General features: G+C 40.5%; 1 protein-coding gene across 6 annotated transcripts in view; it reads left to right on the forward strand.

Annotated features, from left to right (window-relative positions):
- The window catches only part of ARFIP1 (ARF interacting protein 1), a 63,058-nt gene that overhangs the window by 20,665 nt on the left and 16,564 nt on the right, over window positions 1-25,829 (forward strand). For 4 of the 6 annotated variants that reach the window (XR_011559638.1, XM_070757827.1, XM_070757829.1 and 1 more), the window contains exons 3-9: window positions 7,580-7,681; window positions 13,363-13,471; window positions 14,600-14,695; window positions 19,521-19,633; window positions 22,016-22,237; window positions 23,663-23,820; window positions 24,735-24,909. Coding sequence is in view for 5 of the 6 variants with exons in the window: in XM_070757827.1 (XP_070613928.1) it covers window positions 7,580-7,681; window positions 13,363-13,471; window positions 14,600-14,695; window positions 19,521-19,633; window positions 22,016-22,237; window positions 23,663-23,820; window positions 24,735-24,909 (975 nt within the window). In the remaining variant the exon portion in view is untranslated. The remainder of the gene's footprint in view (window positions 1-7,579; window positions 7,682-13,362; window positions 13,472-14,599; window positions 14,696-19,520; window positions 19,634-22,015; window positions 22,238-23,662; window positions 23,821-24,734; window positions 24,910-25,829) is intronic. The other 2 variants (XM_070757830.1, XM_070757831.1) reach the window with 1 other exon arrangement.

Below are 25,829 nucleotides of genomic sequence, written 5' to 3' on the forward strand. Positions count from 1 at the left end.
CTTTGGTTGGAACCTAGACTGATTCATGTGTTGTAACCTTTATTAATTTTTGTTGTGATCTACCCAGTGTTGTGCTCTGAGATGGTTTGTTGATCATACAAATCTAATGAATAAATAATGACTAGATGCCAATCTAACTTCGTCTTCTTGTTAGGAATATCAAAGTAGAGTTTCTAAACTTTTTACTGTGACCTCTCTCTCTAGTATACTCTCTAGTATAACCTTCACATATACACATATCCCTAAAAATCTAAACACCAAAATGAACAATGAAATCAATATAGTTTGGAAACAAACAAACTTTGGGGAAAGTAGATTTATTATAATAATGTACTAAAAGGTTCTTCATACTTTCCCTGGACTCTATCCGCATCTTCTCAAGGAAGACCTCACCATTTTGAGAACTCTGTTTTAAGGAATCTTGAAACAAATTTACTGTACAGAATTTCATCATATATACATACATACATACATACATACATACATACATACATACATACATACATACATATTTTATGTCGGATCACCCTGGTATATAGAAGGAACGTCACAGCTCCTTTTTGCCTCTAGGCCCAACCCTGGACCATTTCAAGGCAGTTAATTTATTTATAGCCGACAACTATATTCTGTATGTGTTGGGCAGGAAAACAAACAAACATTTGACACACACACATATGTTTTTAGCTGAAATTATAAAATTAAGGGAGACTAGGATGGTACCATTTCGGCCTTGTTCTGGCCTCATCAGCTAGCCACACCCTTCTTTACTGGGATTCAATCTGGCAGCCTCTGCCTTGTAAGGCAGAGAATTAGCAGTTGAGCCACCAGACCTTGATCCCTCCAGCTCTGTACCAGGGAGGGGCTATATATTTTTTTATGTCGGATCACCCTGGTATATTGAAGGAACGTCACAGCTCCTTTTTGCCTCTAGGCCCAACCCAGGACCATTTCAAGGCAGTTAATTTATTCATAGCCGACAACTATATTCTGTATGTATCAAATGTTTTTAGCTGAAATTTTAAAATTAAGGGAGACTAGGATGGTACCATTTCGGCCTTGTTCTATAATACAGCGATCCCTCGAGTTTCGCGATCTCGATCTTCGCGAAACGCTATATCGAGATTTTTTTAAAAAAATTAATTAAAAAAAATTAATTAAAAAAAAAACCACTTCCGCGTTTGGCTTCGGGAGTCAGCTGGGAAGCGGCGTGGCTGTTTTAAAAGGTCGCAGCCGGCCTAAGGGGCTTCCCAGGACCCCCCCCCGAGCCCCCAACCCGTTCGGGGGGGTGCTGGGAAGTCCCCCAGGCCGGCTGCGACCTTTTAAAACAGCCGCGCCGCTTCCCAGCTGAGTCCTGAAGCCAAACGCCAAAGGCGAACTTCCGCGTTTGGCTTCAGGACTCAGCTGGGAAGCGGCGCGGCTGTTTTAAAAGGTCGCAGCCGGCCTGGGGGGCTTCACAGCACCCCCCCGAACCCGGGTGGCCGGGCGAGCAGAGAGCGAACGGCGGGTGGCCGGGCGAAGGGCGGGCGAGCGGCGAACAGCGGGCGAGCGGGTGCTGGGGGGGGCGGGGGCAGCCGACATTCAAAGCAATCTGTCGGCTTCCGCACTTTCGTCGCTCCCCACCTCCACCATCTGCGCATGCGCGGCCATGAAAAAAAGGCGCGCATGCGCAGATGGTGTTTTTACTTCCGCAACCCTACATCGCGAAAAATCGATTATCGCGAGGGGTCTTGGAACGGAACCCTCGCGATAATCGAGGGATCACTGTATATATATTGTTCAATAATATATTATTATTATTATTATTATTATTATTATTATTATTATTAATTAGATTTGTATGCCGCCCCTCTCTGCAGACTCGGGGCGGCTCACAACAACAATAAAACTGTACAATGAACAAATCTAATATTTAAAAATATCTAAAAACCCATTATTTTAAAAAACATACAACACAAGCATACCATACATAAAACTATATAGCCTGGACGAGATGTCTCAATTCCCCCATGCCTGGCGCCAGAGGTGGGTTTTAAGGAGTTTGGGAAAGGCAAGGAGGGTGGGGGCAATCCTAATCTCTGGGGGGAGCTGGTTCCAGAGGGTCGGGGCCGCCACAGAGAAGGCTCGTCCACTGGGCCCCACCAGACAACATTATATTACTTTTTAATATATTAGATTTGTGCTATGTGCTTGTTTTGTGAGCCTCCCTGAGTCTTCGGAGAAGGGCGGCATACAAATCTTAATAATAATAATAATAATAATAATAATACACTACAATAATGCTTCTTCCATCTTCATTTCATCTTATTTGAATCCTGTATTGTCTATTGGGGTTCTTTATAATACCAATTTGAAGTTGAAAGCACTTTCTAAGTTAGGAAATCTTTTGGAAATGTTCCCTGTTTCTATATTTGGTCCTTGTTTCTTGTTACAGCTCTCTGAAACTCTTTGTAAAATTTCTCCTTGTGATCTTTATCTTTCTTGGCTTTGGTTTTCTCTTCTTGGCAATTTTCCTAATTTGTTCTGATATTCAATTTGCTCTCTTATATTTTTTTTAATCTTTTGCAATATCTTTGCATATTCATCCTTAGCAGCCTTGATTACATCCTATAGTTTCTCTGATCGTTTGATAATGAAATTCAGGCCTAGTGTGGGCTTTTAAAATGCTGTATTATTATTATTTATTATTATTATTTATTAGATTTGTATGTCGCCCCTCTCCGTAGACTCGGGGCGGCTCACAACAATAGCAAGAACAATGTAAGAACAAATCTAATAATTAAAAAAAACACTAAAAACCCCATTATTAAAAGCAAAAACACACACAAACATTCCATGTATAAACTGTATAGGCCCGGGGGAGATGTGTCAGTTCCCCCATGCCTGACGGCAGAGATGGGTCTTAAGAACTTTACGAAAGGCAAGGAGGGTGGGGGCAGTTCTAATCTCCGGCGGCAGCTGGTTCCAGAGGGTCGGGGCCGCCACAGAGAAGGCTCTTCTCCTGGGTCCCGCCAAACGACATTGTTTAGTCCAGTGTTTCCCAACCTTGGCAACTTGAAGATATTTGGACTTCAACTCCCAGAATTCCGCAGGCAGGGAATGCTGGCTGGGGAATTCTGGGAGTTGAAGTCCAAATATCTTCAAGTTGCAAAGGTTGGGAAACACTGGTTTAGTCGACGGGACCCGGAGAAGGCCAACTCTGTGGGACCTAACCGGTCGCTGGGATTCGTGCGGCAGAAGGCGGTCTCGGAGATATTCTGGTCCAATGCCATGAAGGGCTTTATAGGTATATTGGTAAATTATCAAATTTGTCCTGCTTTTCTTTGACCTTGAAGTTACAAATGATTACATATTATAGTCGGTCCCTGGCCGTGTTTTTCTGTTAAAACAGTATTTCTATTTTTTCTACCATTAATATTGTCCTTTTTCTTTCTGTATATTCCTTCATGTGTGTGTGTGTGTGTTTGTGTGTGTGGTTTTGATTGCTTGAATACTATAATGCAATGAAGAAGTAATTGAATTGGCTTCATTTCCATTTTCTACACCATGCAACTCATCTACAGTTTCCTCCCTATTATTTCAAATGTTGGTATTCCAGTCTCCAACTACGAAGAACATTTCTTGCTTGCATGGTCTGTTGACCATAAAACCTATCAACCTCCTCTTTTTCATCAGTGGCATATAAGAAAGAGTTGTCCACACAGTCTATTTGATACTGTTTGGTCACTGACCATACTGTCTCCAAGTAGTGACTTACTATATTCCACCTGAATATGAAAACTATGTTGTTTAATCTTTATTTTTCATGTTCCGAATTGTGAAGTTTGAACCTCTGAATAAAGTTGTCTAGTTCCATTCTGAGGTCATTATGGACCAGAATACCTTTGGAACCGCCTTCTACCGCACAAATCCCAGCGGCTGATAAGGTCCCACAGAGTTGGCCTTCTCCGGGTCCCGTCGACCAAACAATGTCATTTGGTGGGCCCCAGGGGAAGGGCCTTCTCTGTGGCAGCCCCGGCCCTCTGAAATCAACTCCCCCCGGAGATTAGAACGGCCCCCACCCTCCTTGTCTTTCGCAAGTTACTCAAGACCCTATATCGCCAGGCATGGGGGAATTAAGACATCTCCCCCAGGCTTTCTTATATTTTATGTTTGGTATGTATGTGCTGTATGGTTTTTTAAATTGTTGGGGGTTTTTATATAATTTTATTATTATTAGATTTGTTCCATTGTTATACTGTTTTTATTATTGTTGTGAGCCGCCCCGAGTCTTCGGAGAGGGGCGGCATACAAATCTAATAAATTGAATTGAATTGAATTATATAATTGCTTTTTTTCATCTTAACTATATTGTCCAGTGGTATCAGATTAATAATAAGCCATTCTTACCCCTAAGATCCTAAGTTCTTGAGTAGTGGAGAGGCCAGTCATCTGGCATTATATTGTAAGTTACCTTAACTCATATATCCATGTAATTTTGTTAGTAAAATACAGGATCACTTTCTCCCATTAATGCTGCCTGGTATAGGTGCTGCTTGCTTTAATTGTGTACCAAGTATCACCTTCAGGCCTTGGGTGATCCTGTTGTGAGTATATACTTTTGATTTATATTCCAAGTATTTTTTTACTCATCCCAACAACCACCCATCACAAAGACAGCGAGGTAACCTTTGTTTTAAACAATACTTGTTCAGACTGGGACGCTAAACCCTCCTGATATTTCTAATGTACCGTGCATCTTTTATCAATGCTGGTTAGAATAGCTGATGTTAAGGAATGCTGGTCGTTATGGTTCCTTTGAAGCATTCCAAGATTCACAAGGCTACAAGAGAACTATAATGATACAAGAGAACTACAGTGATACCTTGTCTTACAAACTTAATTGGTTCCGGAACGAGGTTCTTAAGGTGAAAAGTTTGTAAGACGAAACAATGTTTCCCATAGGAATCAATGGAAAAGCGATTAATGCGTGCAAGCACAAAATTCACCCCTTTTGCCAGCCGGTTTTTGTGCTGCTGGGATTCGCCTGAGGTTCCCCTCCATGGGAAACCCCACCTCCGGACTTCTGTGTTTTTGCGATGCTGCAGGGGAATCAAAGCAGGGGAATCCCAGCATCGCAAAGACAAGTGCTTTGCTGGCAACGGAAGTCCGGAGGTGGGGTTTCCCGTGGAGGGGAGCCTCAGGGGAATCCCAGCAGCGCAAAAACGGGTGCTTCGCTGGCAATGGAAGTCTGGAGGTGGGGCATCCCAGTGGCGGCGGTGGATTTGTAAGGTGAAAATAGTTTGTAAGAAGAGGCAAAAAAATCTTAAACCCCGGGTTTGTATCTCGAAAAGTTTGTATGACGAGGTGTTTGTAAGATGAGGTATCACTGTATAATGATCATATTTTAGTCCTCTGTAGGTTTGACAGGAGAAATTGAGCAATACAGTTTCATGTGCCATTGAGACTGTCTATTTTGCATGATCAGATATTGCTTAAAACATATTAATAATTTAATTAACATACAACACTAATACTTATTACTTGATAAGTATTAAGTTATTAATACTTATGGTGTGATTCACTTACGTTCTTTCAGCATCAATTGTTCATAAACTACTGTGCTAGATTGTAATTTCATATTATGATTATACGTCACTCTACCTATGCCATATGCTGGAGGTAACTTTAGACTATAAATTTCATAAATAAATTTTATAAATAAATAAATATACTGTTGTGGTGGGGAACCCTGACAATGCATGCATACCTTGTTTCCCGGAAAATAAGACGTACCCCGAAAGTAAGGCATGTCAGGGGTTTTGCAGAATTTGCTAATATAAGGCACCCCCCAAAAATAAGGCGTAGTCAAGTTTACATACGGTACGGTGGAAAAACATACAGTACCATTCAAAGCTGTTCATAGGGGTACCGTAATAATGTGGCGTCCCCTGCTGGCCCCTTTCATTGCTTTGTACCATCCACTACAGCAGACACAGTCTGCTGCTGTCTCACCGCCATTACAGTCTCCACTACAGTGCGTAGACTGTAGTTCCTGTGGTGGCCGGAAGCTGCAATAGCAGGAGTATACTGTTGTACCATATAGGTGCCGTCGTTTGTGTGTGTGGGTGCCATACTGACAGGTACCGTACCATAATCAGTGTACCGTACGGTACACTTTCTTTGGGGGTGTCAGCTTTTCTGCCTGTGAATTTGTCTTATTTGAGAAATAATTAATATAATAATTAAAATTAATATAAGACAGTGTCTTATTTTCGGAGAAACTCTGTAGTTGTTTATTTAGATTCCAGTAATATAGTAACAGAGAGCCAATTTGATGTAGCAGTTAAGGCAGGGGTATCAAACTCAAGACCCGCGAGCTGGATCCAGCCTGTGGGGGGCTTAGATCTGGCCCATGGGGCCATCCTGGAAACAGCAAACAGCCTGCAGTTCCTCTGCCAACCAAAACAGACTCCCAATCTCCATTTTTGGGTGAGAATGCCTCTTGCAATCTCTCCCAGGGAAAATGGAACTTGGGAGGCCCTTCTAAGCTTCATTTTTGCTGGCAGAGTGTTGCAAGAAGCTATCCGAGCTGAAAACAGAGATTGGTAGCCCATTTTTGGGCACAAGTGATGTCATCTGGCCACAGGCACCATGAACCCCCCCCCCCCCCAGGTCAAACACAACCCTGATGCGACCCTCAATGAAATTGAGTTTTACAACCCCGGGTTAAAGGATCTGACTAGAAACCAAGAAACTTGCCTCCTGCTGCACGAATCCCAGCGACCAGTTAGGTCCCACAGAGTGGGTCTTCTCCGGATCCCGTCAACCAAACAATGCCGCTTGGCGGGACCCAGGGGAAGAGCCTTCTCTGTGGCGGCACTGACTCTCTGGAACCAACTCCCCCCAGAGATTAGAATTGCCCCCACCCTCCTTGCCTTTCGTAAGCTACTTAAAGCCCACCTCTGCCGCCAAGCATGGGGGAATTGAGATCCTCTTTCCCCCTGGGCCGTTACAATTTTATGCATGGTATGTCTGTATGTATGTTTTGGTTTTTATAATAATGGGTTTTTAATTGTTTTTAGTATTGGATTATTATTGTATGCTGTCTTGTTATTGCTGTTAGCCGCCCAGAGTCTTCGGAGAGGGGCGGCATATAAGTAAGTAAGTAAGTAAGTAAGTAAGTAAGAAAGTAAGTAAGTAAGTAAGTAAGTAAGTAAGTAAGTAAGTAAGTAAGTAAGTAAAACTATGAGTTCAAGTCTTGCCTTAGCCATGAAACCACCTTGGTGACCTTGGGCCTGACCTTCACTCTTAGCCCCAGGATGAAGCAATAGCAAAGTACTTTTGAACAAGCTTGCGAAAAAATTAGTAAGGGCTACACCAAGCAGTCGCCCAGAGCCAACACAGACTTGAAGGTACAAAAACAAAGCTTAGTAACAGCATGTTTCATAAAACTCTTATATAAGAGTCTCAAGCTACACCTTGGATATCGCAAGGTTTCCTCCGTTTCCTGCCCTGCCCAGGAAAAAAAATAACTTAATGTCCAAAAGCTGAACATTGATTATGTTTGAGGAAAGCTAATGCACTTTTTTTCATATTGTAGGCATGCTCAATGGCTCAAGAATCCCCCAAGACGTCAGCAGCAGAGATTTCTGTGACAAGCAATGGAGAATTGGAAGACATACATGGGCACAATTATACCAGGGTATGAATCTATAAATATCCCCTGAATTGCTTGACAATAATCCAGGTTTGCTAATGATTAAGCAATCCAAGAAATGGAGAACTTGTGTCAAGGTAGCCAAGATTTTCCTGATCGGAGGAGACTTATTCATCAAAAATGGGTATTTTATTTCTAGAGCTATACAGTGGTACCTCATCTTACGAACACCTCTTCTAACGAACTTTTCGAGATACGAACCCGGTGTTTAAGATTTTTTTGCCTCTTCTTCCGAACTATTTTCACCTTACGAACCCAAGCAGCTGCTGCTGGGATGAAGGGGCTTCTTTTTCCCCCCTTTTTTGAAGAAAGAAAAGGGAGGGGCGGCTTGGAGGGGGAAAGAGTTTGCATTTTAAAAAGTAGGAGAACAGTGGTGCTTACAGAGGCACTGAAAGGGTGTCTTGAGGAAAGAAAAGGGAGGGGCGCCCCCCTTGCCTTTCTTCCTTCCCACTCACCCTTTAGCCTAGCCTTGCTTCTTCCACCCGCCCCCTTTAGCTGCTCCTCCCTGCCCTCTGTTCGCCTCCCTTCTAAAGTTTGGGATTTTCCTGAAGGATTTGCACGCATTATTTGCTTTTACATTGATTCCTATGGGAAACATTGTTTCGTCTTACGAACTTTTCACCTTATGAACCTCCTCCTGGAACCAATTAAGTTCGTATCATGAGGTACCACTGTATATAAAATGGAATAAAAAATAGAAACATAGAAGATTGACAGCAGAAAAAGACCTCATGGTCCATCTAGTCTGCCTTTATACTTTTTCCTGTATTTTATCTTAGGATGGATATATGTTTATCCCAGGCATGTTTAAATTCAGTTACTGTGGATTTACCAATTACATCTGCTGGAAGTAGACTATCATTCGTATCTGTTTTAAAATGTAGAGGGTTTAAAAAAGAAGCTCAATCTAGCAGCACGAGTGAAATTTAAAATAGAATTGATGACGATAAAATTGAAGTGAGAAAATGCTTATATAGACTATTTTAGAGATTTGCATTCACGATAGGTAAAAGAGTAGAACAGAAATGAATGCTCTAAACTGTAGAGTGGAACAGAAGTGAATGCTATATAAGTCCAAGAAAAAAAAATGATTAAAATTAATGTCCTGTGAAAATGTTGAAAAATGTAATGTTTTGTGATAGATGCAATTGATGCATTATTAAAATATGGATATGGTTTTTGGGGGATGTTTATGGGCGGTGCAAGTTAATGAACATGAACGTGAAGATTGTGGCTTTTTCAGAAATGATCTTATACCGCACTGTTATGTACAAACCAGGTCACCAGGTTTGTAATATTACCAAAGTGATGCAGCAGATGTCCTCATAGTAAATACAGTGATACCTCATCTTACAAACCCCTCGTCATACACATTTTTTGAGATACCCGGGGTTTAAGATTTTTTTGCCTCTTCTTCCCAACTATTTTCACCTTATAAACCCAAGCCTCTGCCACTGGGATACCCCGCCTCCGGACTTCTGTTGTCAGCGAAGCGCCCATTTTTGCGCTGTTGGGATTTCCCTGAGGCTCCCCTCCATGGGAAACACCACCTCCAGACTTCCGTGTTTTTGCGATGCTGCATGGGAATCCCAGCAGCGCAAAAATGGGCGCTTTGCTGGCAACGGAAGTCCGGAGGTGAGGTTTTCCAGCGAGGGGAGCCTCAGCGGAATCACAGCATCACAAAAACACGGAAGTCCGGAGGTGGGGTTTCGAGGACTTCCGTGTTTTTGCGATGCTGCAATTTCGCTGAGACTCCCCTCGCTGGAAACCCCACCTCCAGACTTCCGTTGCCAGCGAAGCATCCATTTTTGCGCTGCTGGGATTCCCCTGCAGCATCACAAAAACACAGAAGTCCGGAGTTGGGGTTTCCCATGGAGGGGAGCCTCAGGGGAATCCCAGCAGCGCAAAAACGGGCGCTTCGGCTGGCAAAAGGGGTGAGTTTTGGGCTTGCACGCATTAATCGCTTTTCCATTGATTCCTATGGGAAACATTGTTTCGTCTTACAAACTTTTCACCTTACAAACCTCGTCCCGGAACCAATTAAGTTCGTAAGACAAGGTATCACTGTATTGACCTTAAAGAAGAGGTAAAAATATAGATATAAATGAAAAATTAAGAAGAATATTGCTTCCGAAATATCTACCAACTTTGAATATTCTGTACTTGGAAATAGTCATTCCATTAGTTTAAAATGGAATAAATATAAGCCTGACAAGTGTTCCATGCCAACCAGACCTTGGAAAAAAAATAGTGAAACTATATATGTGTTCTAATTTTTGGAAGCAGTCAAATGAACAATGAAGAGAGACTTCTGGCATACTTTCAAGCCTATTATGGTCATTAACACTGGGGCTTTGAAACTAATGCTGACAGCTTTTCTATAAAGACTGAACCTTGTAAATGATTAAAGCTTTATCCCTGCTTATTGTTCATTGCTGAAGTTGTAAAACGTTGGCACTTCGTAGGAAACAAGAAAATATTTTGCAGTTGCCAGAACATGGGCGTGGAAAGGATTGAGAGAGAATCTGGGATATTTATAGAAATCTCCAGATTATTAATTTAAGAAATACAAAAATCCAGGGAAGTAGAGGAATCATAGTTCCCTCTAAGCTGAGCAGTGAGCAATCGCTCACTTAAAAATCATCATCAACTCAGAGTTTTCCAAACGTGCCCAGAAGCCGAGAGGGAAAGAGTGAGAGGGAAGGAGAGAGAGAGGAAGAGAGGAAAAAAGAGAGGAAGGAAAAGAGAAAGAAAAAGAATGGGAGTAAGGAAGAGAGAAAGAAAATCAAAATCTAGTTTGAAACTAGCTCAACTATTTAAGTGGCATTTTGATATTGATAGAGTTGCCCTATTATGAGCTCACTGTTATAGACACACAGTACAGTACAGTATTTTATTTTGAAATTCTCTGAGGCAAAACAGGATGGGTTTTTTATTTATTTGTTTGTTTGTTTGTTTGTTTGTTTATTTATTATTTCTGTGCCGCCCAGTCCCGAAGGGACTGCCGCTCAGACACTATACTTTTCCGCCCACCCCCCCAAAAAATTAGAGGGAACACTGAAAGGAATACGTTCTTATTTGGGGGAAAAAAGAACTTTGTAAAGAATTCTTTTAAAAATAACTAACGCCAGCCACATACCTGTACCAGTGGTGAAGATATGTGCTAGACACACCTTCATTCAACTTCAATTAAAAAATAAATAAAACCTCTTAGTTCAGTTGGGTAGGGGAAGTACTTGCCCTTCATATCTGAAAAACAGGGACCTCTAGGAAAATTCTTTGGTCCAATGCAAGTCAAAATAGTAAGTATTTTAGTCAACTGAACCAGAAAATAACATAATTGAAAAAGAGAGAGAAAATTTCTTGTTTTCATTAATTTATTCATTAATAAATTATTACCAGGCTTCATTTTAAAGACATCTTTTCAGTGTGCAATAATGCTTACTGACAAAAACTAGTTCCAATGCTATCTTTTCAATATTCCCATTTTTTGTAAAGTTTGGGGATTTCTCGACAGTATAGTTTAATTTTTTTTATAATATTTTTATTATTTTTCTTTAAACAGACAAGACAGACAACATTTAACATTTAAAGGAGCTACCATTGCTCCGCTCGTCATAGAAGTCTAACTAATACAGAAAAAAATAATCTAGTTATAGTCAGATCAAAACAGAAATACAATTGATAATATTCTACGTTCTTATTAAATTTACCTCTATATTTCCATTTTTATGTTGTAATTCAAATAACTCAAATGAGTTCTCATATCTATAATTTTTTTCAATTTATTTCTAAAATATCATTTTAATAATATAATTTAACTAGTTAAAGTTAATTAATTAAACAGTTTAAAAAATTGCATTTTAAAATTTTACAAAAATACTCTTATGTTTGTACTATTTTTAATCTACTTCTCGACAGTATAGTTTAACCCTGTTAAAAGCATTGTTAATGTGCATATTTCTGTTCCATCTAAATAATGATAATTTCTTGACTATGTAATTAATTACACTTGCATATACCATTTGGCCATAACTGTTTACATTTTTAGAGAAATTCCAATAGATTTTTGCACATATCTACATACTGGTAACTTATTACATATGACAGAATGGAGCCTGCCCATTAAGGTTGTTTGTCATTGCAGTCATAAATGTTTGGTCGCAGGACCTCCAAGGGGGTCTAACCATCAATTTTGAATTCATATCATACGTTCCCTGTTTTGACTTGTCTCGATAATTATCTGTATACAGTGTTCCCTCGATTTCCGTGGGGGATGCGTTCTGAGACCGCCCGCGAAAGTTGAATTTCCGCGAAGTAGAGATGCAGAAGTAAATACACCATTTTTGGCTATGGACAGTATCACAAGCTTCTCTTAACACTTTAAACCCCTAAATTACCATTTCCCATTCCCTTAACAACCATTTACTCACCATTATTACTGGTACTCACTATTGAATAAGGCACTTAGTGATCCTAATATTTATAAACATAATTATTTATTTACAATAATTATTATTTTTATTTATTTGCAAAAATTATTAGTTTGGCGATGACGTATGACATCATCGGATGGGAATAACCGTGGTATAGGGGGGGAAACCGCGAAGTATTTTTTAATTAATATTTTTTGAAAAACCGTGGTATAAGTTATTCACGAAGTTCGAACCCACAAAAATTGAGGGAACACTGTATAGGTCTTTGATTTGCTATGTTTCTGTCTTCATTCTTCTGACATAATTTCTGCTATTTATTGAAGCAAATATAGTAGATTATCAAATTCCGGTTTTGCAGTTGTGCTGCAAATGAAAATGTCATGTTCTGCTGACCTGCCAATTACAAATGATTATCCATCATTCAGTTAAATATTGTTTTAGTTTGATGGCTGTCTTAAATATTATAGAACAGACAAATGTCAAGTTCAGTGTATATATTTTGTTGATGGGGAAATTTCATCAACAGAAGCAAGAGTGTTAGAATGGGTGGTTTACTGCTCAAATACTTATTTTAAGAACAGCTGGAAGAAAAGGACTGTTAAAATGGACTCTTTATTATTTTTAAAATTATTTTTAAATCTGCCATCTACTTAAGTTTGCACTTATTTTTGATACTAAGACCAATTTAGAGGTTTAACCTTTCTATCTGAGACCCACAGTTGTTTAATTAAACTATTAAATAATAAAAGTTTGATCCATAAGTGCATCTGTGATGGATCTCAGCTCTTCAAACAGTTAACCCTGTATTAGGAGATTCTTCCTTACAGAAGGTTTAGTATCAAGTCTTGAAAAATGTCTTCCAGTTTGGAATCAATTAGACTAGATCAGGGATAGGCAAAGTTGGCTCATCTATGACTTGTGGACTTCAACTCCCAGAATTCCTGAGACAATCATGCTAGCTCAGGAATTCTGGGAGTTGAAGTCCACATGTCATAGAAGAGCCAACTTTGCCTATCCCTGGCCTAGATTATACAAAGGGACTCTTAAACCTGGAAACCGTTGTAATTGAGCATTGTGCTGTCATTAAAATAGAACATCATGACACCATAAAATAGATTCCAAAGTACAGAACACATTTTTCAAGATGACTTAAAGACTGCTATTATGCCTAAGTGTTCCCTTATTTGGGATTTTTACATGGATATTCCCTTTTATTCAAACATTTCTAAGGAGTTGAAGCGTTCTCTGCCGCCTGGACTTGGCTTGTCCGAAACACAGTTCACATCTCATGGCTTTGACAGTACCAGGGAGGGGACTATCGCAGTTGGACCTTTTCAAGGTAACAGAATTCAGTGTCTGCTAGTAGTAAAATATATGTATAAAAGCATAGAATAAGGAGTATTCTGCATCCTTCAATTTAACACATTGATTTTCAGCAGTAATATTTAAATGCCACCAGCAATTGGTAATAAACTGTGGTTGAGACTCTAATGGGTACCCCCAAAATAGCTCTCTATATGATTTAGTCACCATATGAAGAATATACAGTGGTGCCTCTTCTAACGAACTTTTCAAGATACGAACCCGGTGTTTAAGATTTTTTTGCCTCTTCTTCCGAACTATTTTCACCAAGCAGCTGCTGCTGGGATGAAGGGGTTTCTTTCCCCCCCCCTTTTTTGAAGAAAGAAAAGGAAGGGGCTGCTTGGAGTAGGAAACATTTTGCAGAGAACAACGTGCTTGCAAAGGAACTGAAAGGTTGTCTTTTTAAGAAAGAAAAGGGAGGAGGGAGGGGCAGCTTGGGGGAGGAAATTTTTGGAGAGAACAACGTGCTTGCAAAGGAACTGAAAGGGTGTCTTTTTAAGAAAGAAAAGGGAGGAGGGAGGGGCAGCTTGGGGGAGGAAATTTTTTGCAGAGAACAGCATGCTTGCAAAGGAACTGAAAGGGTGTCTTTTTAAGAAAGAAAAGGGAGGAGGGAGGGGCAGCTTGGGGGAGGAAATTTTTTGCAGAGAACAGCGTGCTTGCAAAGGCACTGAAAGGGTGTCTTTTGAAGAAAGAAAAGGGAGGGGCGCCCCCCTTGCCTTTCTTCCTTCCCACTCACCCTTTAGCCTAGCCTTGCTTCTTCCACCCGCCCCCTTTAGCTGCTCCTCCCTGCCCTCTGTTTGCCTCCCTTCTAAAGTTTGGGATTTTCCTGAAGGATTTGCACGCATTATTTGCTTTTACATTGATTCCTATGGGAAACATTGTTTCATCTTACGAACTTTTCACCTTACGAACCTCCTCCTGGAACCAATTAAGTTCGTATGATGAGGTACCACTGTATTAGATTGTCTTTTGTTTAAAGTAGTCCCAAATGCAAAGTGTACTGTAATTCACTTCGAGATTTGCTTCAGTTTCATCAATATTTTGTGCATTAAAAATATATTGATTAAATGAAGATGGATGTTGATGGCGTATGTCCCATTTCCAGGTCCTTCATCATTACCCATGTCTCCTGTTATATCGCCTAGCAGTGCTGCAGCCTGCAGACTGGCTGGAGAAGGGAATGATTTAGTTATTCCCAAAGGTATTCAGAGTCTAAGCAGTTAATGGCTTTGGTGATACAATACTAACTCCCATCTTTGCCAATCACTTGACTTCTGATTAACTTCTATGGCTAAGTAGAATGCTGCCTTTTATGCTACTTTAGCTTGCCAAATAATTACCTTTTCTTTTCTGCATACTATCTTCTTTCAATAATAAGCATGTCCACCAAAGCATTCAGCAAAAATGAGCTGTGCAAACTGTTAATTAGAATGCTATTTTGTGTTAAATTTTATTATTACAATACTAAATAATGATGGTGTTGAGTAATCCATTGTAATGGAAATGCAATATACAAATATACAGTGATCTCTCGATTAGCGCGGGGGTTACGTTCCAAGACCTCCTGCGCTAATCGATTTCCGCGTTATAGTGGTGCGGAAGTAAAAAACACCATCTACGCATGCGCGCCATTTTTTTTTCATGGCCGCACATGCGCAGATGGTGGAGTTTGCGTGTGGGCGGCGGGGAAGACCAAGGGAAGGTTCCTTCAGCCGCCCAACAGCTGATCTGCTCCGCAGCGCGGAAGCAGCGAGGAGCCGAAGATGGGGTAAAGGCAAAGGGGAAACCCCATCTTCGGCTCCTCGCTGCTGCCGCGCTGCGGAGCGGATCAGGTGTTGGGCGGCTGAAGGAACCTTCCCTTGGTCTTCCCGCCGCCCAGGCAAAGGGGAAACCCCAAGATCGCTTGCCGCTTGCCGCTTGCCGTATTGCAGCTTGGAGCCTTGCTTCGCCTCCTTCGCTGCAATACGGCAAGCGGCAAGCGATCTTGGGGTTTCCCCTTTGCCTGGGCGGCGCTGGGGCCATGTGGAGCCGCTCATCTAGGGGGGCGTGGACCGGCAAGGTGCCCTCCCCTCTCTCTCTTTCTCTCCCTGTTACCGGTGTGGTATAAGAGAGAGAAAGAAAGAGAAAGGAGGGCGACTTGCCAGTCCACGCCCCCCTGGATGAGCGGCCCCGCATGGCCCCAGCGCCAGACTCCGCCGTTGCCTCCGCCCTTGTTCGGCTCTGCAGCTGAGAGGCCACGTCCACCCCCTCCTCGGTGTCCCCGGCACCCAGCGTCCCCACGCCGCCTCCACCTCCCGGTAATGCGCCCGACCTCTGCCTCTCTCTTTCTCTCTCATATACCACGCCAGCAACAGGGAGAGAAAGAGAGAGAGAACTAGCGCGGACTTATAGAAACATAGAAACATAGAAACATAGAAGACTGATTATTATTTTGATTATTTTATTATTAATTATTTTTTAATTAATATTTTTTGAAAAACCGCGTTGCAGCGTTTCGCGCTAATCGAGACCGTGCTAATCGAGGGATCACTGTATATCAATACAAATTTGAAAATTTGTGCTGATGTTCGTAACATTTTTTTTAAAGTAAATAACAGACTTTGGCTTTATAAAAATTATACTACCACTCTTGAAATGCATCACTAGATGAATAAAAATAGATTCAAAAAGTTACTAAAACTACTGGCATCTTTTAAAAAAATAGTGAAGTTTGAAAATGATAGGAAAATAAAAAAGAATTTACTGCAAAATGTTTCAAACTGAAATTCATACAACCATTTTAAATGGTCAGTTTGCAGTTAAATCAAAGTTGACTAGATTGCAGTACAGTGTTCCCTCAATTTTTGCGGGGGATGCGTTCCAAGACCGCCCACGAAAGTCGAATTTCCGCGAAGTAGAGATGCGGAAGTAAATACACTATTTTTGGCTATGAACAGTAGCACAATCCTTCCCTTAACACTTTAAACCCCTAAATTGCAATTTCCCATTCCTTTAGCAACCATTTAGATTATTACACACCATGTTTATTTATTAAAGTTTATTAAAAAAATATTTATTAAAGGCAGACAAAAGTTTGGTGATGACATATGACGTCATTGGGCGGGGAAAAACATGATATAGGGTAAAAAACTATGAAGTATTTTTTAATTAATATTTTTGAAAAACTGTGGTATAGACTTTTCGCAAAGTTCGAACCCGCGAAAATCGAGGGAACACTGTATTTCAAGCCCAAATCAATGAATACTTGCAGAATTGATAGCTAGTTTTGTATTCAGAGCAACGTCTTCCAATTCAAACTGTTTGTTTGGTGTTCAAAATGATTTGTACTTCTCTAACATTATTTTGGTGTTGAAAAGTTTATAATATAGTTGCCAGGCAAGCTTTTCTGGATGTGCTGCTATCCAAATGTCAACCACCAAAATATTCTATATTGTACACACACACTTGACTCTATTTGATTCATCACATTTGGGAAAGAAACTTTTAAAAGTTTTAAGTAAACCTTTGAAATGGCAAAGCAATGTTGTAGTATAATCTCATTGACAGGTGTCAAGTTAAAAGTAACCAGGATGTGAGTTATTACAGTTAGGCTATCTCTATAACATATATTAATCTAAACCAGAGATCCCAGAACTTGGCAACTTTAAGACTTGTGGGCTTCAACACTATGCTGGCTGGAGAATTCTGGGAGTTGAAGTCCACAAGTTTTAAAGTTGCCAAGTTTGAAGGCCTCCAGTCTAAACAAACAAAAGGGTTTGCAAACTGCTACTAAGAGTAACTTGTGCCTTCCTTGCCTGCTGGATTTAACATTCTCCAGATGTCTCTAAATTGGAATCCTCCAAATGTCCTAGGCTTGTGGGCATTTTGTGTTGCTTGTGTTTCTTAAAAGACCTAGTCATTGTTGATTGGAATTATAATCAGAAACATCTAGACATCATCAATTTGGGAAATACAGTGGTACCTCGTGATACGAACCCCTTGTCATACAAACTTTTCGAGATATGAACTCGGGGTTCGGAATTTTTTTGCCTCTTACAAACTTTTTTTGTCTTACGAACCTATCGCCGCCGCTGGGAAACCCCACCTCTGGACTTCAGTTACAAGCGGAGCGCCTGTTTTTGTGATCCTGGGATTCCCCTGAGGCTCCCCTCCATGGGAAATCCCACCTCCCGACTTCCACATTTTTGCGATGCCATAGGGAAATCCCAGGAGGGGAATCCTAGGATCGCAAAAACGGGCACTCCACTGGCAACGGAAGTCCGGAGGTGGGGTTTCCTAGCGAGCGAAGCCTCAGCAAAATCGCACCATCACAAAAACACGGAAGTCCTCGAAACCTCACCTCCGGACTTCTGAGTTTTTGTGATGGTGCGATTTCGCTGAGGCTTCCCTCGCTGGGAAACCCCACCTCCGGACTTACGTTGCCAGCGGAGTGCCCGTTTTTGCGATCCTGGGATTCCCCTCCTGGGATTTCGCTACATAAAGTCGGGAGGTGGGGTTTCCCATGGAGGGGAGCTTCAGGGGAATCCCACCAGTGCAAAAACGGGTGCTTTGGCTTGGAAAAGGGTTAAATTTTGGGCTTGCACACATTAATCGATTTTCCATTGATTCCTATGGGAAACATTGTTTCGTCTTACAAACTTTTCACCTTACGAACCTCCTCCCGGAACCAATTAAGTTCGTAAGACAAGGTATGACTGTACTGCTTTCGATGGAATTCAGACACTCCCAAACTAAATTATTAATTACATGAATAGAGAAACCATCTATGACAATCTGGATTATTGGTGTCTTTTGTGTCTGCCATCATACCTAAACTTTTTTTTCAAAGCACCTAGTCTTTCTGATAAAATGGAAAAAAAGGAAGCGACTAGGTTCTCTTTAAATATTGATGATATTTTAGTCACCAGTTTTATGTTGATATTAAACAATATCGGCAGCGGGCGCCATGACTCGGCAGTTCAAGATCTCCCATGAACTCCCAATACTTTCCCCAGCTCCCACCAACCTGGCAGTTCAGAGGCATGCAATGCAACATAAATAGGTACCACTTTGGTGGGAACGAGGCCTTTCTGTGTATCTTGGTGTATAGTTACATGACCACAGAAGGTTTGTTCAGACAACACTGATTTCCTCAGCTAAGAAATGGAGATTATCCCTAGAGTCGGACACGATTGGACAGGAGAAACCTTTACTTTTACCTGTTAAAAAATATTGAGTATTAAAGTACACTATTTTGGAATCAACAATATACTGCCAAAAATAGAGCCATAATACTTTAATATTACATTAAGAATCAGTCATTGCTGTCTGGGGAATTCTGGAAGTTGAAGTCCAAATATCTTCAAGTTGCCATGGTTGGGAAACACTGAACTAGACAGTGTCATTTGGTGGGTCCTAGGGGAAGAGCCTTCTCTGTGGGGGCCTCGGCCCTTTGGAATCAACTCCCCCCCAAGAGATTTGCACTGCCCCCACCCTCCTTGCCTTTCGTAAGAATCTGAAAACACACTTATGTCGTCAGGCTTGGGGTCACTAGACCCCAGCCTCTGCCCAGTAAACCTGTTGGATGTGATAGAATACATGTGATTGTTCAATTTTAATGATTAGTTTTAAGATAATTTTTCAATTAACTATTCTATTAATTGGTGTAGAAATGGTTTATATAGTGTATCTTTTTTATAGAAACGTCGTAAGCCGCCCTGAGTCCACAGAGGGGCGGCATATAAGCCAAATAAATAAATAAACAAATAATTAATAAATAAATAAATAAACAAACAAATAAATAAATAATTGTGCGTTAATGCAAAACTTGAGAATCCAGCAGAATATTTTGCAGTTGCTTCATTCTAATGTATTGCTAGCTACGATTTAAATGCAAGCAATGTTCATTTTTTCAGATTTTACCACAATCAAATTATTGTGCTATTTTCTTTAGGACGATGCTGAAAATAAAGTTTCCTTCTCTCTCTCTAATATATTTATAGAGCTCTAAATAAGCTTTGACTCACTCACCTGTGATTTCCAAATAGGCAATCCAAGACCTCAGCAGAAAAGCGGACCCGTTGTTCTAGCAGAAGAAGTAAAGAACCCAGCTATGGAAAAACTGGAGCTTGTAAGAAAATGGAGTTTAAATACATACAAGGTTTGTATTAGTTTTGTTGCAGGAGCCAAGTGATCCAGGCATTTCACCTGCCATAAAATTTTGCATTTTCCACCCTGAAGGCTGATGTGCAGTTAAAATAATAATCTTTCTCTGCTACAGTAATTCAATAGGAAGAAACTTTTTGCAGCAGTGGTATTTAGCAAGGGAAGTACAGTGATACCTCGTCTTACAAAGGCCTCGTCATACAAACTTTTCGAGATACAAACCCAGGGTTTAAGATTTTTTTGCCTCTTCTTACAAACTATTTTCACCTTACAAACCTACCGCTGCCGCTGGGATGCCCCGCCTCCGGACCTCCATTGCCAGCGAAGCACTCTTTTTTGCACTGTTGGGATTCCCCTGAGGCTCCCCTCCATGGGAAACTCCACCTCTGGACTTCCGTGTTTTTGTGATGCTGCAGGGGAATCCCAGCAGGGGAATCCCAGCATTGCAAAAACGGGTGCTTCGCTAGCAACGGAAATCCGGAGGTGGGGTTTCCCAGTGAAGGGAGCCGCAGTGAAATCGCAGCATCGCAAAAACACAGAGGTCCAGAGATGTGGTTTCGAGGACTTCGGTGTTTTGCGATGCTGTGATTTCACTGATGCTCCCTTCGCTGGGAAACGCCACCCCCGGACTTCCGTTGCCAGCGAAGCACTCGTTTTTGCGATGCTGGGATTCCCCTGCAGCATTGCAAAAACACATTTGTCCGGAGATGGGGTTTCCTATAGAGGGGAACCTCAGGGGAATCCCAGCAGCGCAAAAACAGGCACTTCGGCTGCAAAAAGGGTGAATTTGCACGCATTAATCGCTTTTCCATTGATTCCTATGAGAAACACTGTTTCGTCTTACAAACTTTTCACCTTAAGAACCTCATCCTGGAACCAATTAAGTTTGTAAGACAAGGTATCACTGTAATTTGTTTCCTATAGTTTATTTTTCTGTGGTTATTTTTACACCTGTGATCACTTTCCTTGGATTCAAATGAAACATTGAGATATTACAAAAAAAGCTATGTTACTGAGTAGCCCTAAAATAAATCAGTTAAAACGAGACATGGGGTCATTCTAAGCATTCACCAGACAATTCTTGAATAGCTGAAACTTGTTTCATTGCTCATACTTACTTGTGGCTACCTTGTCATGGTACCTGGAGGTTACAGGAGCCTGGATGGGGAACTTCACCTAATAAGACAGAATGGCTGTGGAAAAGTGTGTCTTGATAGTATATGTCCTACAGAAGTGGGTGATTCTTTTAGCCAGTGCTTAGAACTACATATTTTGCTGTCAAATACAGTAACCAACCAAATATGTCGAATTTTAAATCAGGTGCAGCTTATATTTCCCATATTTCAAATTTAATTTATTTGATTTCTATGCTGCCAAATCCCATGGGATTTAGGGCGGAAATGTGTTCATATTTATGACCTACAACATATTATTTTAGTGACTTGGAAACTGTGTATGCATTTATTACTAGAAGATTTTATCAGTAATTTGTTCCGTTGATTTTCAGCACAACTTTTTTTTCCTTATATTAGATGAACTCACTCTTTAAAATAGTTAAACCGTAAGAAGGTATGTAGAGAATTTTTTAAAAGCAAGTGCAATATTTTTAGGATATTTTTATAATGACTCTGGAACCTGAATGATGTTTATAAATAATTCACATAGAAACATAGAAGACTGACGGCAGAAAAAGACCTCATGGTCCATCTAGTCTGCCCTTATACTATTTTCTGTATTTTATCTTACAATGGATATATGTTTATCCCAGGCATGTTTAAATTTAGTTACTGTGGATTTACCAACCACGTCTGCTGGAAGTTTGTTCCAAGGATCTGCTACTCTTTCAGTAAAATAATATTTTCTCATGTTGCTTTTGATCTTTCCCCCAACTAACTTCAGATTGTGTCCCCTTGTTCTTGTGTTCACTTTCCTATTAAAAACACTTCCCTCCTGAACCTTATTTAACCCTTTAACATATTTAAATGTTTCGATCATGTCCTCCCTTTTCCTTCTGTCCTCCAGACTATACAGATTGAGTTCATTAAGTCTTTCCTGATACGTTTTATGCTTAAGACCTTCCACCATTCTTGTAGCCCGTCTTTGGACCCGTTCAATTTTGTCAATATCTTTTTGTAGGTGAGGTCTCCAGAACTGAACACAGTATTCCAAATGTGGTCTCACCAGCGCTCTATATAAGGGGATCACAATCTCCCTCTTCCCGCTTGTTATACCTCTAGCTATGCAGCCAAGCATCCTACTTGCTTTTCCTACTGCCCGATCACACTGCTCACCCCTTTTGAGACTGTCAGAAATTACATAATCTGTATTGGTGAGAAGCTGAAAAACTTAATTTAAGCTTCTCTCTCAAATTTTACAGTGCACTCGACAAATAATCTCAGAGAAGCTGGGCCGGGGATCACGAACCGTAGACCTTGAGTTAGAAGCTCAAATTGAAATCTTGAGGGAGAACAAAAAGAAGTACGAGAATGTCCTCAAACTGGCGCAAACTCTATCAACTCAAGTTTCCCAGATGGTGCATACTCAAAGACAGCTTGGAGAGGCTTTTGCAGACTTAAGTTTGAAGTCATTAGAACTCCATGTAAGATTTCATTTGTATTAATTGTTTTTTATCTTCTGCTGAAATGCCTACATTTATGTTCAGTCCTACTGGTAAAGACATTGGGTCCATTAAATGGTAGTTTAATGAAAATAAACCCAGTAATGCCTGCCTTCCACATTGCATCCCAATATGAATTATTACTACAGGGAATTAGCTTTCTCAACTGCTCCATTTGTGGAAGGGTGGAATGCAGAGCTAAGTCCTTGGGTGGATCTAATGGCGCGGATGAATTATCTCCAGTTCCTGGTGGTGAATTGGACCCCCTGATCTGATATGATTCTATGGGCGACTCCATGCAACCTGATAAGATGGAGTGGCAGTGGGTTTTGCCTCGCAAGGACAATTCCATCTGTCTGTCCGTCACCCTGGGGGGCGGGGGGAATCACTAACCCCCTCAGAGAGGGTCCGCAACTTGGGCGTCCTCCTCGATCCACAGCTCACATTAGAGAAACATCTTTCAGCTGTGGCAAGGGGGGCGTTTGCCCAGGTTTTCCTGGTGCACCGGTTGCGGCCATATCTGGATCAGGGGTCACTGCTCACAGTCACTCATGCCCTCATCACCTCGAGGCTCAGCTACTGTAACGCTCTCTACATGGGGCTACCTTTGAAAAGTGTTCATAAACTTCAGATCGTGCCGAATGCAGCTTCGAGAGCAATCATGGGTGTCCCTAAATATACCCATGTCACACCAACACTCTGCAGTCTGCATTGGTTGCCGATCAGTTTCCGGTCACAATTCAAAGTGTTGGTCATGACCTTTAAAGCCCTACATGGCATTGGACCAGATTACCTCCGGAACCGCTTGCTACCGCACGAATCCCAGTGACCGATAAGGTCCCACAGAGTGGGCCTTCTCCAGGTCCCATCGACTAAACAATGTCGTTTGGCGGGGCCCAGGGGAAGAGCCTTCTCTGTGGCGGCCCCGGCCCTCTGGAACCAACTCCCCCCGGAGATTAGAATTGCCCCCACCCTCCCTGTCTTTCGTAAACTACCCAAGACTCATTTTTATCGCCAGGCATGGGGGAGTTGAGATATTCCTTCCCCCTAGGCCATTACAAGTTATGCGTGGTATGTTTGTGTGTATGTTTGGTTTTTATAAATAAGGGTTTTTAGCTGTTTTATTATTGGATTGTCACATGCTGTTTTTATCATTGTTGTTAGCTGCCCCGAGTCTAAGGAGAGGGGCGGCATACAAATCTAATAAATTATTATTATTATTATTATTGTTGTTGTTGTTGTTGTTGTTGTTGTTGTTGTTGTTGTTGCCATGAGACAGACATATTGCAAACCAGTAAGCTAACTGGGTTGCTTTCATATTAGGGATTAAAATACCTTGATTACTGTTATAATGTCAGCACAATTCAATAAAGAAGAATTAAGTATTCCAAAATTATATATTAACAGGAGGAATTTGGATACAATGCAGACACACAGAAACTGCTTGCTAAAAATGGTGAAACTCTGCTTGGCGCAATTAATTTTTTTATAGCGAGTGTCCACACTTTGGTAAATAAAACTATTGAGGATACCCTAATGACGGTGAAGCAGTATGAAAACTCCAGGTAATGTCTTATATATTAGTATTTATTTTACTTTTTTTTTTCTTTTATTATTTATTGAACAATGAATTTACTTCTTACTCCAGTGTTGTGTTGGATCGGAATTTAGATGTATTCTAAAGCCGTCCTGTTAAAATCAATAAAAGTTTTGTAATTTGTGAATAATACAGGTATGGCAGATTTTTGAAGTTTTCATTTTATTCATTTGTTGGCTGCTTCAATCACAAAAGTCTTTGACCAAGAGTATACATTACAATACAGTGTTCCCTCAACTTTTGCGGGGGATGCGTTTCGAGACCACCCGCAAAAGTCGAATTTCCGCGAAGTAGAGATGCGGAAGTAAGTACACTATTTCTGGCTATGGACAGTATCACAAGCCTTCTCTTAACACTTTAAACCCCTAAACTACAATTTCCCATTCCCTTAGCAACCATTCAGATTATTACTCACCATGTTTATTTATTAAAGTTTATTTAAAAAAATATTTATTAAAGGCGGACAAAAGTTTAGCGATGACATATGACGTCATTGGGCGGGAAAAACCGTGGTATAGGGGAAAAAACAGCGAAGTATTTTTTTAATTAATATTTTTGAAAAACCGTGGTATAGACTTTTCGCGAAGTTCGAACTTGCGAAAATCGAGACAGCACTGTAGTGTAGTTTTTTGTCGCTACAAGGTTTTAGAACTGTGATATAAAATGAAGTTTGCTTTTTACTAGATTCATGTTGTCCCCAACAAAATCTCAAAATATGATACATAACTTTCAATTGATTTTCCTAATAACGATTTAGAACTTGGGTCTAAATGGGGTCTCCCCATGTTTAGCCCAGCACCAAAACCACTGTTCCGTGTTAGCTCTCTAATTAAATCTTGCAATTCACTGAATATTTGTGCATGTTAATTATTTTATTCTCAGGATTGAATATGATGCTTACCGTACAGATCTAGAAGAACTTAATCTTGGGCCCCGCGATGCTAATACTTTGCCAAAGATAGAGCAATCCCAACAACTATTTCAAACACATAAAGAGAAATATGACAAAATGCGCAATGATGTATCAGTTAAATTGAAATTTTTGGAGGAAAATAAGGTAAGGAACTGTTTTAAAATTTCTGTTAGAGATCAGTTAAATTTCACCATTTCAATAGAATAGAATAGAATAGAATTTTTTATTAGCCAAGTGTGATTGGACACACAAGGAATTTGTCTTGATGCATATGCTCTCAACGTACATAAAATAAAATATACATTTGTCAAGAATCATGTGATACAACACTTAATGATTGTCATAGGGGTCAAATAAGCAATGAAGAAGCAATATTAATAAAAATCTTAGGATATACGCAACAAGTTACAGTCATACAGTCAACATGGGAGGAAATGGGTGATAGGAATAATGAGAAAAACTAGTAGAATAGAAGTGCAGATTTAGTAGAAAGTCTGACAGTTTTGAGGGAATTATTTGTTTAGTAGAGTGATGGCGTTCGGGAAAAAACTGTTCTTGTGTCTAGTTGTCTTGGTGTGCAGTACTCTGTAGCGACGTTTTGAGGGTAGGAGTTGAAACAATTTGTGTCCAGGATGCGAGGGGTCAGTAAATATTTTACCCGCCCTCTTTTTGGCTCGTGCAGTATACAGGTCCTCAATATGAACAATATGGGAAATATAATCTTAGCCCTTGAGTTCACTGGGCCTGTTTCTGCTTCAAATAAATTCACCCTGCTGTGTATAAAGATTACTAATTGATTGATTGATTGATTGATTGATTACCTGTCATTAAGCCGCTTTCTACTCCTAATGACTACTCATCCATTTCTTTGATATGTTACCAGTCAGTAATGTAATTCTTCAGATATTAACGTGAATTACTTTTGTCTTTCTAATAAAAGTGCAAAAGCTGTACACAAATAATGTCAATCCCTGGGAACCATCAACATTATTATTTGAACCTAATATGTATTTTCAGAGTTTATGTTTTATTAAGCGCAAATTTCATGTCCATATTCCCAGAGA

This window comes from Erythrolamprus reginae, chromosome 7 (genome assembly GCF_031021105.1).
Source record: "Erythrolamprus reginae isolate rEryReg1 chromosome 7, rEryReg1.hap1, whole genome shotgun sequence".
Classification (NCBI taxonomy): Eukaryota; Metazoa; Chordata; class Lepidosauria; order Squamata; family Dipsadidae; genus Erythrolamprus; species Erythrolamprus reginae.